At 45.2% G+C, this 17,590-nt stretch overlaps 1 protein-coding gene across 6 annotated transcripts in view; it reads right to left on the reverse strand.

Moving 5' to 3' along the window:
- Nucleotides 1-16,465, reverse strand: part of scn3b (sodium channel, voltage-gated, type III, beta) — a 24,156-nt gene extending 7,691 nt beyond the window's left edge. For 2 of the 6 annotated variants that reach the window (XM_048266607.1, XM_048266602.1), the window contains exons 1-5: nucleotides 8,933-9,289; nucleotides 8,460-8,558; nucleotides 4,309-4,469; nucleotides 3,695-3,920; nucleotides 1,806-1,944 (exon numbers count right to left, since the gene is read on the reverse strand). In XM_048266607.1, the coding sequence (XP_048122564.1) occupies nucleotides 1,806-1,944; nucleotides 3,695-3,920; nucleotides 4,309-4,469; nucleotides 8,460-8,514 (581 nt within the window). In that variant the 5' untranslated portion in view covers nucleotides 8,515-8,558; nucleotides 8,933-9,289. Of the gene's footprint in view, nucleotides 1-1,805; nucleotides 1,945-3,694; nucleotides 3,921-4,308; nucleotides 4,470-8,459; nucleotides 8,559-8,932; nucleotides 9,290-16,285 lie in introns of those variants that run through there. The other 4 variants (XM_048266606.1, XM_048266604.1, XM_048266605.1 and 1 more) reach the window with 4 other exon arrangements.
- Between the last annotated feature and the right edge of the window lie 1,125 nt (nucleotides 16,466-17,590).

The raw sequence follows: 17,590 nt of genomic DNA on the forward strand, positions 1-17,590 counted from the left end.
TAAACAGATTGTGTGTGTGTGTGTGGTTGAGTGATGGCTAAATTATGCTCGTTCTTTAAGCCTATTACTGTAAAACTAAAAACACATAAGAGATACAAGACAGTGTGCATGTGTGTGTGTGTGTGAGACACAAATAGTCTAATGCAATTGTTCAAATTGATCAGGCTGTTTTGTTACCAGCTGGTTCCTATAAGTGTGTGGTGCTGGTTATGGACTCTGGTGTCTATCCCCTCGCCTGTCTCCCTCTTTCTCCTGTCTCTCTCTCTCTCCCTCTCTCTCTCTGTCTGTCTCTCCCTGTCTCTGTCTTCACCAGGCTTGTGCAAAATTCCAGAATTGAATTAAAACTGGCTCTTAAATTCCAATTCAATTATTGAATTTCACTTGCATTTCAATTGAGGTAGCAAACAGGAAGCAGAATTGCAATTCGAATTTTGCACAACCCTGGTGTCCACCCCTCTCTCCCTGTTTCCATTTGTCTCTCTATGTGCTTCTCTCATCCTCTCTCTCTCTGTATCTACCTGACCATCTCTTTCCCTGTTTCTATCTCTTTCCCTCTCTCTCTCTCTCTGTCTCCCTCTCTCTCACAGGGCTGCATGAGGCTGTTTGTCTTTCTCTGTTTATCAGCCTCAATCATGTTTATCAGGCCACTATGCACTATGCACTGACTCTCTCTCCTTCTCTCTGTGTCTCTCTCTGTGTCTCTCTCTCTCTCTCTCTCTCTTTCTCGCTCTCTCTGTGTATGTGTGTGTGTGTGTGTGTGTGTGTGTGTGTGTGTGTGTGTGTGTGTGTGTGTGTGCGTGTATCTGCATTCTCCCTTCTTCTCTATGAGTCTCTATTTGGATTTTTGACTTTCTTCAGGGCTACTTCAACAATCTCCATATAGAGTCCTGCTGTTCACTGGGTGTTTGCCTGGGAGGTCCTTTGCACCATGACCTCGAGCCAAACACCCCCCAAGAAGCTTTTTTCCCTTGGTCGAACGTTGGTCGAGTTAGCACTATCAAGTAAATGGCTTAGTGCAGGAGCAAACGGAATGTGTCTCGTCAATTACCCCACTAAAAATGCCTGGAATGGTACCAAACTTCTACAGTAGTACAAATATGTTCTGTACTCATAAAACGAGGCATTGGAAAGTTTGTAAGTACACCAGGAGTTTATGTAAATAAGACTTGCCTGATAGCTTCTACTCTCTGCAGCTACCGCTACCACTGCGTTGACGTTACTTCTGTGTTTTGGAAAAAGCCCGTAAAAGTTTTTTGGTATATTCAAGTTTTTAAGATTTTTTTCCGAAGTGTTTACAACTGAGTTTTAACCAATAATTATTGCAAACTGGTACAACGAACAAAATATAAGTGCATTCCTGGAACTGGGGTCATTAGACTACATCCTTATGCATCACTCTCTGCCAGGACTTTTACAGGCTTTTATCATGTACAGTATAATAGTGTGTAGTATAGTGTTGTATTGTTTGTAGCATGGTGTGGTATTGTGTGCAGTATATATATAGTAGTGTGTAGTTTAGTGTAGTATGTTTGTAGCATGGTGTGGTATTGTGTGCAGTATATATATATAGTAGTGTGTAGTATAGTGTAGTATTGTTTGTAGCATGGTGTGGTATAGTGTGGAGTATATATATATAGTAGTGTGTAGTACAGTGTAGTATTGTTTGTAGCATAGTGTGGTATTGTGTGCAGTATATATATAGTAGTGTGTAGTATAGTGTAGTATTGTTTGTAGCATGGTGTGGTATTGTGTGCAGTATATATATAGTAGTGTGTAGTATAGTGAAGTGTGTGGGGAGTACTCACACGGCGTCCTGCGCCATCTCATCTGACTTGGAGATCTTCCTGTAGCAGTAGACCATCTCCACCAGCAGCCAGAGAGTGAGGAACACCAGTAGAACATACATCATGATCTCTGAGTACAGCGCCGTCGGGTCTAAACTGGCTGCCAAGGCAACCAGCAAAGCCACACCCCACCACACGCGCAAACACACACAGAGACAGAGAGAGAGTTGTAGGGGGTAGGTGGTAGAGAAAGAGAGAAGTGTGTGTGTGTGTGTGTGTGGGGGGTCAAAGAAATGTGGAGAAGTCAAGCATGCGTTGAGTTCCCATGACTGATTTGTTTTGGTCAAAAGACAGTGTCATCACAAGGAGAGACACAAACAGATAAAGATCAGTTAACATTTTTTCTTCATCTAAACGGCCATTCACACCAAGTACGATAACTATAACCATAACGATAAAAGCGTCCACACTGACCAACGATAAGCCTCTCCTTGCGTTAATGAATGTGATGGCTAAAATGTGATGGGTTCTGATTGGCTATTAGCTTTTTATCATTCTCAAAATCGCTCTGAAAGTGATGAACGATATCGTTCTTCATGTTGTTATCTTTATAGTTTATGTGTGAACGTTGTCATTCATACTAACGAGAACAATATTTGTGTATAGTTATCGTTATCGTTCTTGGTGCGAATGCTCTTTTACTCATCGACCAAATCATTTTGCTCTTTTAATCATCGACCAAAATAAATCTTTTCAGTATGTTCATGTGTGTAAGATGGCATGCATCATGTTCCCAACACCAGAATCTCCTGCTCTGCCTGCTGTTTCTGATCAAGGAAGGAAGGAGGGCTAAGCTAGGAGGAATCATGGCTAGGCTAGGGTTTAGGAAACATGGCTAGGGTAGGGGTTAGGAAACATGGCTACTCTAGGGGTTAGAAAAACATGGCTAGCCTAGGGGTTAGGAAACATGGCTACGCTAGGGGTTAGGAAACATGGCTACTTGGCTACTTAGTGAGCAATGAGCAATGCAGCTTTTAAGACCAGAATAACTGATTCAGTAAGCAACTGGTTGGTTCTTTGGATTGAACTGAAGTACTGCAAGCCATTAAACAGACAGAGCAGTGTCACACATAGGTCATCATGTCCCTGGACAGTTTATCTCTCTGGACACTAAATTCACTCTCTCCTACTTTTTAAAAAGAATGAGCTCACACAGGTTTATGTTGTAGAGTTATTGATGATATTTTATGTTTTATGGTGTATAGTGTTTTTCTCTTCCTTTCATACTGTTTGGTATTTTGCCCAGGATTTGTGTGTGTATGTTTGTGTTAGACTTCGGGTTAGACAAGGGTTAGACTTCGAAATGACATGAAATGAAATGTCAGTGTGCGCTAACTTAGAGAAGAGAAAAAACAAGCAGGCCAACCATCACATCCATTCAGACTACAGAAATGACTTTGTATCAAAAACAGGAGGAGCTGACCATTACAAAACATGTGAGTGCTGTCTGCCTCTGTCTGTGCACATGTCAGCTGGACAGGGCACACACAGACAGAAGCTCAACTGCTGGATGGATGGGTAGGAGTCAGCAAACACTGTACATTTGCCCAACTGTAATGAGAGAGACACATCCAACCGTCTCAGGCAGGCATCCGGTGAGGAGAAGACAAATCAAACAGTACTTTACCCCTTCATACATTACAGCTACAATAGCTGCTTAGCTTAACTCCCTCCCATCTCACAACTGCCAGTTCTCATGAAGACAAAGGACAAACACACACAATTACTCCAACATTACACACACTGCACAGCAGACAGCATAAGAATACAGCAGACAGCTTAAGTGTGTGTACCTAACACATGAAATCAGCATGAGGGCCCAGGTGTGTATAGTCAGTCATTGTTCTTACCTTTGTCTTTGACTTCTAGCTTGATGATTCTGGTGATTGTGACAGAGGGGGTAAAGGAGTCAAACTCAAAAAGGCGGAAGACCACACACTGGTAGGTGCCTGAGTCATTGCGCGTGATGTTGGTGATGCCGAGGGAGAGGTCCTGTAGGTCCTTACTGCCCCTCCACTGGAGGCGACCCTTCAGGGGGCTCTCCAGCTCTCTGGGGCCGTTGTCATACTCAAAGATCTGCACACACACAAATACCACACACATGCACACACACACACATACCACACACATGCATGCAGACACACACACACACACACACACACACACACACACACACCAGCACACACATACCATACACATGCATGCAGACACACGCACACACACATACACACACACACGCACACACATGCACACCAGTACACACACACGCACACACATGCACACCAGTACACACACACACACACACACACACACACACACTTGAACTAAGTGTCTGACTATGCGAGACCCAGGTGCCAGTAAAGTAAATGTCTATGCCACACTGTATGTAAATGTAATGCAAACAAAGCTTTTCTCATAGGTGTGTGGAGGGAGGCATGTACTGTAGCAGTGCAGAATCACTCACAGAGATCTCCTCTCCATCCTGGATGTAGGACCAGAAGACACGCGTTTCTGCTTTGATGTCCTCCCTCTTCATGCACGAGATACAGGTGAGCTTCATGGGATTCCCCAGCACGGCCTCTGTGTCCGAGTCACCATCCACACACACCGACACACTCAGCCGCACTGCAGGGAGGTGGAGGGAGAGAGCAGGGAGAGGGGGAGAGAGAGGGATGGTGGAGGAGAGAGAGAGAGAGAAGGAAGGGATAGGAAAGACATGGAGAGACAGACAAGGACATAGAGGAGGATGAAGAGAGGATGCATGAGAGAAAGAGAGAGAGAGAGAGAGAGAGCAAGAGAGAGAGACAGAGAGAGAGAGATAACCAGAGGACAATGAGGCACACATTTTGTAAAGGTTCTTTAACTGGGTCAAGAATTCATACAACATGGATTGGGTTATGTTACACATCAATAACCCAGATTTAGCTATACCGTAGTTATGCTTTCTGTCTGCACCTATCAGATTTAGCTATAGCTATGGTTTCTGTCTGCACCTATCAGATTTAGCTATAGTTATGCTTTCTGTCTGCACCTATCATATGCTGGTTATGTTGTCTGTCTGCACCCATCATATTTAGTGCTGGTTATGGTTTCTGTCTTCACCTATCAGATTTAGTGCTGGTTATGTTGTCTGTCTGCACCTATCATATTTAGTGCTGGTTATGGTTTCTGTCTGCACCTATCAGATTTAGTGCTGGTTATGGTTTCTGTCTGCACCTATCATATTTAGTGCTGGTTATGTTGTCTGTCAGCATTGATCGTGGTTCTCCCGTTTTCCTTTTTATGTTTGGTAAAACTATGTTGCAAAACCCTTCAGTCCAACACCCATTCACTGTATGTTGTTTAAATATAAAGAAAACACAGACATGTAGCATTATAAATTCAATGAGAGTAAATCACACATACAAGGATGTACGGCTTTAAATAGGTTTATGCTTTTCTGCTGAATACGACTCTGATCCATGACTTCATCTTCATCATGTCACTGAACCTAAAAAACACCAACCTCTTCCTGTCTGTCTCTCCTTAAGAAACACCACCACTTCAGGTCTGTCTCTCCTTAAGAAACACCTCCCCCTTTCTGTCTGTCTCTCCTTATGAAACACCACCACTTCCTGTCTGTCTCTCCTTAAGAAACACCACCACTTCCTGTGAGTGAGAGGCTCCGTCCCTGTTGCTGTGTCCCTTTCCTAGGCTGTTGATTCTGTGTGGAGGACAGCCTGAGTTCCTCAGGTAGCTGAGCCATACTGTCCCCACACAATCTGCTGGCCCTCTGGCTCTAGAGGGAGAGGAGAGGAGAGAATCAAAGAGGAGAAGAGAGGAGAGGAGAGAATAGAAGAGGGGAGAGGAGAGAATTGGAGGAGAGAATCAAATAGGAGAGGAGAGGTGAGGAGAGGAGAAGTGAAGAGAGGAGAGATGGGGAGAGGAGAGGATGAAGGGAGGAGAGGAGAGGAGAGATGAGGAGAGGAGAAGTGAGGAGAGGAGAGATGAGGAGAGGAGAGGTGAGGAGAGGAGAAGTGAGGAGAGGAGAGAATAGAAGAGGGGAGAGTAGAGGAGAGAATCGAAGAGGAGAAGAGAGGAGAGGAGAGAATTGGAGGAGAGAATCAAAGAGGAGAGGAGAGGTGAGGAGAGGAGAGATGAGGAGAGGAAAGGATGAAGGGAGGAGAGGAGAGGAGAGATGAGGAGAGGAGGGTGAGGTGAGGAGAGGAGGGGAGAGGAGAGGGAGAGGTGAGGAGAGGAGAGGAGAGGAGAGGTGAGGAGAGGTGAGGTGAGGAGAGGAGAGGTGAGGAGAGGAGAGGTGAGGAGAGGTGAGGAGAGGAGAGGTGAGGAGAGGAGAGGTGAGGAGAGGAGAGGTGAGGAGAGGAGATGAAGAGAGATGAGAGGAGGAGAGATGAGGAGAGGAGGAGAGTGTTTTATCAGGCTCCTGATCTTCTCTCATTCCACTGCCCCCTGAGGACACCTGAGTCCAGGAGCATCGCTGCATTTGTCTGATTGAACCGAGCTCTGACATCATCCACAAACTGCTCCTAGTCCTCCTGCCCCTCTTCCTCCCTCCTCCCTCCCTCTCTTGTTCCTGTGGGCAGAGCTCGGTCCAATCAGACCAATGCAGCAGGGCTCCTGGACTCAGGTGTCCTCAGGGGGCAGTGGAATGAGACCAGGAGATAAGACGCCTGATAAAGCACTCTCCTCTTCTTCTCTCTTCTCTTCTTTCACCTCATCTTCCTCTCCTACTTTCTACATCCACTGCCCTCTCTCCTTTCACTAACTACTGCACCTCTGCTTTCTCATCTTCTTAAAAGGTTCTCCTCTGTCCCTCCCTCCTGCTCTCTGTGCTCCTCCTCTCCATCCCTCTGCTAAATCTGTCCTTCCTGCTCACCCTCCTGCTCACTTTTCTTCCTTTCTCCTCTTTTATTCTCCAGTCTTCCCCCTCTATGCTCCCCTTTCTCTCCCCTCTTCTCCTCTCCTCTCTGCTTCCCCATTTTCTCTCCTCATCTCTCCTCTCCTCCCTCTGCACCCCTCCCCTCTCATCTTGTCTCCTCTCTTCACCCTCCTTCTCCTCACCTCTCCACCTCTCCACGTCTCTTCCCCTCTCCTCTCCTATCTTTTCTCCTCTCAGCCTGTAACTTTTGGGATCCGGTGTGCTCTGGTCTGTGCTGCGGGTCTAGAGAGGAGGGACGTGCGTCTCAGCACGCAGAGCCAAACACAGAGGCCAGTCTCCCACACTCCACACAGGCTGGCTACTGTATACAGTCTTTGTGCTACTGAAAACACAGGCCCTCTTACATAACCTACAGCCCCAGGGCCAAGCTGTCAACATCGATCACATCTCCCAATTCTGGAGGCCAGTGGAAACACTCAAACACATCAAGCACACAAACTGGTTGGGGGGGGGGTTAGACAGCATATGACATATTTTGGCTGGGCCAAGGCGAGCTCTATATTTTTTATCTATATATGAGAATGGAGAAACAGAAATTAATGCAATTCATCTTATTATGGCTGTAAAAGACTTTGGAATAAATATTTTTTTCTCAATTCATAAGTCAAACTAGAATGAAATGCAATTGCGTGAATTATTACAGCACTCAAACCTAAAATAAGTTTTAATCATACTATCATTATCATCCTTATTTATCAACAGTATTTGATGTTTTTTTGTCTGGCACATGGATAATTCACATGGATAATTCATAAATCACTCAAGGTTCAATATATTGATGGTTCTGCTTTCACATTCGGCCATGTAAGAGGTAATAAGATTATAGTCATCTAATTACTGCGGGAAGCCCTAACTACAGTGGGCCTCGGACATGGACCTATTGATTACACAGCACTGCTTTCTAGACTGCTTACAGGAAAAGGCATAATTTCAGATCAATTTACCCATGCCATGTCTGCATTCATTGTCATTGTTGAGTTTGGATTTTATTTTGTATGCTAAGATTACCATGTTAACATTAGACAGAGCTGTGGCTCTGTAGCCATTGGCATTCACACAAACACACAGTAGGCCTAGTTTGCCATGCCATGAACTTAATAGGGACATTCTGTACAGCAACAGCACGGATGAAAGGTTTAAAGGACTAACTTTTTTCACATGATCATCCATGGCCACTCTTATGTTTTGGGTAGGAAGGGAAAATAATTTAAAAAGATACTCACATCCTGTTTAAGCAATAGCTCTATGATATGATAAATTGATTAAACCTACAGTAGCACTACAAACCATCCTCAGGAAGGAAGAGGTGGAAAAACTTGACAAGAAGATAAGTATTTCAAGAACGAAAGAGCAGGACAGCAGTAGCCTACATGATGTCTTGTTTGCTCATAAGTGGGTGTAGTAAAGAAATGTATATCATCAAACAATAATCTTATACCCAATCAGAAAAAAATATTTTTAACGAATTTTAAAACTTATCGGTAATGCAATACTGTGTGGCCTCAAGTGGAAAATTAGATAGTGTGTGGGTCACTGGGTCGTATCTACTGGCGAAGCTACTAAAAGACATGCGAGTCTTCAGTGTGTGAGCCGTCAAATGAAAAATCGACTGACGTTTGATAAAGGCGCCACTTTCACGCTAGAACGAGAAGCTCCCTCGCCACATGGACACTTACCTGATAGTATTAGGAGTGAGACAGAAGGCACCAGAGCCGCCGTGAGAGTTCTCATACTCGGAGATCGAGCGAGAGGGCGGTGTCTAGGATAGGGCCTTCCTGTCACAAAAAAGAGGAATGTATCAAATAAAATATGTATCAAAGCATCATCACTGATAGGGGTTAAAACAGCTGAACCATTTCATCCAATAAAGCTTTATGCAGTGGCGTATGTCAAAGATTTTTGACAGATGCTGAAACGAAGACGAGTCAGCACTTCAGAACCTCGGACAGCGCCTCGCTAGAACGATATAAAACGTTGCTCCTAAAAAAGGCCGAAATTGTTAGTTTCAGAAAATCAATGCAGAAAATCAGCTCCTTGTTTGACATATCCCAACAGAGTTCAAATACAGAGTAAGTATTTGCCCTCGTTTAAGACAAAACTTAATATTTTCAAAAGAGAGTTGTAGAGATTTTACAGATAACAAAATTACCGCAAGAATAGGCTATGTATCAATCAGAGTCCAGTGTGATTTTCAGTTATATCCGCCCCCAGTTTCTCAGATACTCCGAATGAATGGTGTTTTCATGGCGAATCCGGACTTCTTCACAGAGACATGGAGACCTGTGGATTCTAGCTCCCTGTCAATCCACTTCCGCGTTTTGAAATGAAAGAAAAACAACAGCGTGAGAGCCACTAACCAAAAAGAACAATCCTCCCAACGCTTCACGGTAAATGCGCGATAGTGTGTGTTAAACTACGATTTTACTCTTCTGACAAACATGGAGAAACCGACGGAATAATCTGTGCGCGCGCGCTTTCTCTGCTCGCTTTTGTTTTCTCCATAAGTAGCCACTAGAGCGCTTGGTATGTTTTTCTTCAAAGCGCATGCGCGTCACTCCCAATTACTTTTTTTCTGCGCTTACAGTGTAGTCCCAGATCTGAGATCATCTCATTAAACGCATCGCCTCAGCGATAATTAGAGCACACAAGCTAGACTTGGCTGGCGTTTTTACCACTACATCCTTCTCTTTGTCAAGCAGACGGCTACAGCTATGCTGGGATGGCATATTTTAACAACAGAATAAGTAAAGCAATTGCAAAATAAGAAAGCCTTTCACCTACAGGAAACATTCAATTGCATTTTAAAAAGGATAAGAAAATGTAGTCTCTTCTCTCTAATACCACGTGCAGTTGTCACTGATCACAGGAAGTTTGAATCTTTCACTGACATGCATTGATTCTGATATTGCTACAGCTGTTTACATCCATGTTATATGTGTTATCTTTCATGTTATAATTCATTTTGTAATGTTTTTGCAGTCATGCAGCTATTTCTTCTTGAGCTCTAAGGTATACTTTTTATTGTTTCTTGAGAAATTTGATAAGGTGAAATCAAAGTAAGATGAAGAAATCTTCACGCATGCTTGTTTTTCTCTGATAAGATATGTCTTGTGTTACAGCATATCCTGTTTCAATATTTCATGACCTCAACCTTTTTTGTTCAGTTCCTTCGTTGTCTGCAATCGAGGTAAGTGCAATTCTGTTTTGATGGAAACCAGGAGAAATACAGTCTTGTCAGGGAAAAACAAGCATAGATGTATTGCCTTGATGGCCTTGATTGATTGATTGAAGTGTCACTTTTGCAGTGTATCTGTGGCATATAATGTCTTCTGCATAGTGGTTACGGATGTATGAGGCGCATTCTGATGTGGAGAGTCTGCTGTAGCCTTTAATAGCTGCCAGGCAGCATGCACTGAGGGCCTGGCTTAATGTATGTGCTTGTGTGTGTGTGTGTGTGTGTGTGTGTGTGTGTGTCGTGTGTGTGTGCGCGCGCATGCATGTGTGTACAGTATGTGTGTGAGTGAATCAGAGAGAGAGAGAGAAAGAAAGAGAGAGGGTGATTTCATCATAAACAATCTAACCTACTCACCAGCAGGGTTACGTAAGTGGGAGAAACAGCTGTAAGAAAAAAGCTTATTCAAAGCCTGCATATTTGAGACAGATCACTGAGGCATACATTGCCTGCTCCCTGTCCCTTCTCCCCTCCCCCCACAAGCGCACACACACACACACACACACACACACACACACACACACACACACACACACACACACACACACACACAAATGCCAGTCAGCTCTAGCAGAGCTCAAACACACACAGTATGGAGCTGCAATCATACACATGGCTGTTATGACTACACATGTGCACTGATGTGCTCCTTCACTACAGCTCAGCCAACACAGATCTGGCCCTGAACTAATACAGATCTGGCCCTGAACTAACACAGGTCTGGTTCTGAGCTAGTACAGGTCTGGCTCCGATTGGGATCTGTTTTACTCCCGATCTGGTCCTGTATAGCATATTTCTGGTCCCGATCTGGCTCTGGTGCTGTGCATCAGACAGGGCCTTCAACATGGGAGACTCTCTGGCCGCTGGTCCACGAAAGTGCCTCTTCTATCATCTCAGCCCTCTCTGTGGATCCAGCGCTACAGTAATGGCTGTGGTACATGAAGTGGTGGTACCCCCCATCTATCACTTGCAAAATTTCCATTTATCAAAAGGTCTTTCAAAACCGACTTCACTACAAAAGTTAAAGGCTCTGTTGAATGTGTTTAGTTCTGTCCTTTGGTCCTCTCCACAGCCTCTTATACCGCTCATACTGGATCTCTATAGTTCAGACCCCCACACCCCACCTCCAAGAGCAGAATAGATCGCAGCTTGGTGTGAGTGCTGCAGGATGTGAGAGAGAGAGAGGGAGAGAGAAAGAGAGTGCTTTCTACAGCCGGTCCCCCTGGACCACATGATTACTTTAATTCATTTGCCCTCTATAAGCTGCAGATTATTTGGTTAAAGAATCATCTGGGTATTTGTAGTTTTAGTGGCTAGGAAGAAGTTAGATTTTTTTACCAACCAACGTAATGGCGAATAACAAGGGAAATATAGAGGGCCAAAGTTGAGCTTATGAAATACATTTAGGTTTAGGCTTAGGTGAAAGGACTTAATGGATTTACTCTCTTTGTTTTTTAAGTGAGTTATTATGAACTACCAACCTTTTAGAGTGTTACCACTGCTTTGTTGCTGAAGAAATCTGTCTGTCAGGTTCTCGCCCCAGTCCTGTGGGGGAGCCTCCAGGCTTGGCTGGATAAATGGCAGTAGTTATGACTGCGTGGTATGCTGTGCTATTGTTGCCAGTGGATAGTGCGAGAGAGAGAGATTCAGAGAGAAAGGCAGACAAAAGGAGAGAGAGAGAGAAAGAAATGACAGAGAGGCAGATAAAAAGAGAAAGAGAGAGGGAGGGAAAGTTTGAGAGGCAGATACTGAGAGAGGGGGGTGAGGGAATGAGAGAGAAACCAGATAAGGCCAGACAAAAAGAGGGAAGAAAAGATAGAGAGAGGCAGAGAGAGAGAGAGAGTGAGCCGAGTGAGAGGCAGCGAGTGGTAGACACAGTAAAATGGCAGGCCTGCTGATTGCCCTATACAGGAGAAAGGGAAACCATAGCAACAGTGATGCAAGATAACAGCTTAAGCAGACTGAGCATGTGCAGAGCTGCGGGGTTCCCAGCCAGATATATCACACTCAACACCCCCACTAAACATCCACTAAACATTAATACTAAACATCTACACTCAACCTACAATCAACATCCACATTAAACATTAACACTAAACACCCCCACTAAACATCCACACTAAAAATGAATACCTAACATCCATACTAAACATTCACCCTCAACATCTCTACTGAACATCCCTACTGAACACCAACACTAAAGATCCTCGCTAAAAAACCACACACTAAACATCCATACTAAATCCAATACCACACCAGGCACCAGGCAAGTCCATACTACATTGAAAAACCCACACTACACAGCCATACTAAACACAATACCACACTCAGGATGAGTCCATACTAAACACAAGATATGCGAAGCACATTCAGTCCAGACAAAACACTTTTTCATACTAAACACAAGTCTACACTAAACACAAGACCATCCTAAACATGAGACCATACTAAACTTGAGACCATACTAAACATGAGACCCATGCTGAGCTTAGGCACTGTACTGTGTTCATGCACAGGGCAGCAGTCCAGCAGTGCAGAGACCCAGGGATACTATGGAACTGAACCAGAGAACCATGTTGTCAAAAACTAGGACAGAACACATCTTATCTTGAGGAAGCCTATATGGAACAGCATCATAAACAAGGAATAAATCTCTGCAAGGCTAAAGGCTTTACTGATCGTGGATTATAAGCATTCCATGTGGACGCATCATATTCCCACAAATCCACAGTAAGTGCACCATAGGTCAGCCTATCGCAGAGACTGGGACAGCCTCTTGGCCGCAAGCTTCCGAAGCTGGATGTATGGATGCCATCGGCCTCAATCATGGCCTTTAATGGCATGCACAGAGCGGTGACCAACTGTAGATGGGTATTATACTGCCTCTCCTGTATGGATATGGTTATCCCATATATCCTATATCCTCTATCTATTACTATTACTATTGTTACAGGCTCTTATGCAAGCAATTGGGGCAGCCATGGCCTACTGGTTAGCGCTTCGGACTTGTGACCGGAGAATTGCCGGTTCGAACCCTGACCAGTAGGCACGACTGAAGTGCCCTTGAGCAAGGCACCTAACCCCTCACTGCTCCCCGAGCGCCGCTGTTGTTGCAGGCAGCTCACTGCGCCGGGATTAATGTGTGCTTCTGTGTGCTGAGTGTGTTTCACTAATTCACGGATTGGGATAAATGACCAAATTTCCCTCACGGGATCAAAAGAGTATACTTATACTTATATAATTCAAGTGGGAATATATATATTACAGTAATGTACCTCTTTGTCTATGCCCCTAATTTAAAAATCTTCTTTAATTGATAGTGATATACAGTTTATATATAATGCAGTAACATTACTATTCTTAAAGCCAGTGTTGCTGTTGCTGACATGAAGAATGGGAACAAATGCATTTCCACTGAACACTGATTGTTGAAGAATTAGAGCCTAAAATGTATTCTATATTTAATTCAGCGAGTGGTCTGAATCAAAGATCCGCTCCGCTCTAGAATCTTTGGTCTGAATCACTACACATTCACGGCCAGTCTGAGTGTGGTGATCCCGAGAGACGGTGGAGACGTGGCGTGGATGCGCTCCCTGGAGAAGAGGACTCATCAAGAGCACCACAGCTGGCAGAGGAGCATCCAACGCAGTCAAGCGGAAACGGGAAAAACACAACAACGATGTGTTGTCTGTGTGTTTTCTCCACGTTGGGTAAAAATCTCCCTAGGCGTGAGTAATGCACAGAAGCAGCTGGCCGCTTGGACAGTGAGAGGAACCAGCTACCCTTCCTCCCCCAAGGGAACGTGGCGCTGCTAGGAGAGCAGACACCAACTATAACCAAACCAAAACAAACCGAGCGAAACCAAAACCTAACCAAACCGAAACGAACAAAACCCGACCAAACCCAACCGAACCAAAGATGGTTGAGAGATGCTGCTCTGTTCAATTCAATTCATATGACATCAAGAGAAGAAAATAATTAGCAATTAATAGTACTAATAACGACAATTGACATGGACTATGGGAAATAATAAAAATAATATAAAAAAACACTCTACCCCTGTTCTCTGTCTCTCTCTCTCTCTTTCTCTCTCTCTCTCTCTCTCTCTGTGTGTGTGTGCTGTGTTCTGTTCTGTTGGGCATTTCTTCATCGAGCAAATTACCTTTCCCACAGGCACAGCCAGGTGAGGATGGGGTCACTAACAGCAGAGAAAATACCACAGCAGGCGGGGAGGTTGCTGGGAGATGCCACTCTGCCCTGTGTGTCAGGCCACTGGAAGATGCCACTCTGCATTGTGTGTGTGTGTGTGTGCTCCAGAGCTTGTCCTCTGTGAACCAGTAAATGGCTCTACTGACCCAGAAGGAGCTTGTGTATAAACACCCTTCTCTCCACATCAGCCAGCCTGCTGTTCCAGCTGCCACCAGCAGGAGGATCTCAAGCTGAAAGTGCTTTGGTCTCAACCTAGCACAACTGAACCAATCAAAACCCAAATGAACTAAACCCGACCCAACCCAACCCGACCAAACCCAACCTAACCGAACCAAAGACAGACAGACCTCTGCTGGGACTAGGGTCCACAGTGATGGAGGGAGATGGTCGATAGATGCTGCTCTGTTCTCTCTCTGTCTCTGTGTGTTTGTGTGTGTGTGTGTGTGTGTGTGTGTGCTCTGTTTTGTTACGTTATGTTCAGCTGCCACCAGCAGGAGGATCTCAAGCTGAAAGTGATTTGGTCTGGAACAGGAGAATCTTAAACTGAAAGTACACCTCGTTCTGGAACAGCAGGAGGGCGAAAGCCCTCAGTCTTTGTCTAGGATCCAGAGGTGGTGGTGACCCCGACACAGCATGGTACTGCTAAACTCTGACCTTCCCTTTTTGTATCACATCGGTCTGTCTGTCCAGTGTCTGAGGCCAGGCAATGAACCGGTCTTTAGAACACAACCAGACAAACCTCCTCAGGTTAGAAGAACCGCTACTCTTCTGTACTCTTAGCCAGCAGAAGGCAGAGTATAGGGTAGTGTTATAGACCCTTTCAAGAGAGTTCCATTTTCAGCATCATAGTTGGCCTCACAAGACTTCCTTTTCAACATTCCATATGTTATCTTAATGCAGAGGAAGTAGATTGGGGCCCAAATAGAACGTTAAAGCGTTGTTTTTGTTTTTCTTGTTGAAAGGGTCTATAAAAGAATATTAGAGCAATAGGTTACACCACCTCAGCCTGTTTACCTCTACAGTGCAGGGTGGACTTTGTGGGTGGAAAGGGAAATGCATCTTGGGAAAGTTCTTCTGTCCATGACAACAGCCTCCTGGGATCAGCTGTGAATGTGGCGGTGGTAACCTAGCAACCATTTGAAGACACCGGCATCTCTACTAAATGATCTGTACTTCGCAGAGCAGACTTCTCCTGCTCAGTCTGTGAAGCGCTCTCTGCTCCTCGAAAGTAAACAAGCTCGGAAATGACTTACCACTCAAAACACGGTTTCTACAAAACTACACGACAGAGTCCACGGACGTGATGAATAAATGATCTGCGTGAACGGACCCCTGGTCAGCTGTGCCAGATCAACACGCGTGTTTGCTGATGCACAGCCTCCAGGGAGCGCAGCACCGGTCGGGAAGCTCCGGCCCGGCAGATTGCTGCGGATTTAGAGGGATTTCAAAGATTACGATGTGATTACAGCTTGTTCACACTGATGGAACAGCTCTGAAATTAGGTGAAATCTGCCGGGAGTGAAATGTATTTATTTATTTATCAACCTATCTTTCCCGCATGAGCAAATCCACGTCAGCTTTCTGATTGTCTTTGCGAGAGGGATGTCCCTGAGGACAGTGACCAGGGCCCAACAGCTCCGCAGTTTTCAGAGAGATGTGAAGAGAGCAGTATGCACAGAAGGTGATCGGAGCTACTGGCCCACTAAAAATATCCCTTTGAGAAATCCACACAACTTTCTCTCCGACTTTGAGTTGATGGCCAGGACTTAACTGGCCTAATCTTATTTTCATGAATCTATTTATCAACAACAAAAGCTGTTACTATTGAATTGACATTGTTGAACACATTCAACTCACATTCAGCATACTGCAGCAGTACTGCTCAGTACTGATACTACAGTAGTACTGTAACTGCTCAGAGGAAATATGAAAAATAGTAAGAATTTTGAAAAATAGGAAAAAATGTAAAATTAAAAAGTGTGTTAGTCATCCCGACAGAGCAGCTCTCCACAGTGGACCACACTCCAGACCCCAAAATGAATTCTTAATGTCAGTACTTACGAAGCAAAGAGTGTTTGCTAACAGAAGTCTTTGTGATCCATTCGAAATAGCTTGTTGTTGTTCGGAGAGACAGAAATGGTAATCCAACACTGACCACTGCTTACAGGATGAGTGCTGCTCCGCAGAGAAGAGAGCACAAGTGGCCACATTGCAGCTTGCCAACAGTTAGAGCTCTCAGGTATTACATCAGGCTGGGCGAGTGTATGTGTGTGTGTGTGTGTGTGTGTGTGTGTGTGTGTGTGTGTGTGTGTGTGTGTGTGGAAACAAACAGCAGACAGAAATAGGTATGATGAACAGCTGCAGGAGAGAGGAAACACACAGACCTGTGATAGAAAATGTAAACACACCCAGAACCCTAAAAGCCTTTGAAACCCCCAGCTATTCTGTTCCTCAGGCAGAAATACAGCTGTTGCTGGGGCAGCAGCGGAGCCCCGGGGAGCGGCCGAGACCTGCTGGGGGGCCGTGCAGCCGCAGGCAGCTGACAGGGCTCGGCTGTCCCCGGGGGGGCCTGGCAGATCGTCAATCGCACTGCACTGGGATTTTCCCTAATCTACACGATAGGGAAGCCGAGTGTGAGGTGTCAGCCGGTTGGACTAGCTCCAGAACACACACACACACACACACACATTAGGGGCATTAAGTTGTCCCCCCTGACCCTCTCTGTCTGTCCGCAGGCTATTGGCCCAGAGGGAGGTACCAGAGTCCAAAGCTGAGAGAGAGGGAAGGGAGAGGAAGGAGAGAGAGAGAGAGCGAGGGAAAGAGAAAGAGAAGGATAGAGGGAGATAGGGGAGATGGATGGAGGCAGAGAGGGTGCTGAGTTGGCAGCTGATGGTTGAGTGACACGGCCTCGAGCGACGTCCACGAGCTACAGCCTGGCACAGCGCGGCAGCCTGGCAGGACTAAAGCGGGGGAGGATGAGGGGGGATGGGGGAGAGGCACATGCAGATATGCCAGCCATGTGGGATGTGCCAGCCTGTCCAACAGTAGTCCGGTTAAAGCACAGTGATGCCACCACACTGGCATGGACCCTGACCTGAAGGGCATGTGGAGCTGGCACCCCCCACCCTCACGTCCCAAACTGCCCAGTTTGTAGTGGCTTTGTGGCCCTGCGACACTGGGGGTCACCGTGGCATTATAAACAGTATGTCCTGACACGAGCAGCATCAGAGACACTCTAGGGAAGAACATGGAATGTACGTATCGTAACACCCCCAATTATCACCACTTTTGTTCAGAAATTCTAAAACAACAATGTTTTTTAACACTTCAAAATAACATTTACTAAATGAACCTTACATTTTTTTC

Source organism: Alosa alosa, chromosome 16 (assembly GCF_017589495.1).
Source record: "Alosa alosa isolate M-15738 ecotype Scorff River chromosome 16, AALO_Geno_1.1, whole genome shotgun sequence".
Taxonomy (NCBI): domain Eukaryota; kingdom Metazoa; phylum Chordata; class Actinopteri; order Clupeiformes; family Clupeidae; genus Alosa; species Alosa alosa.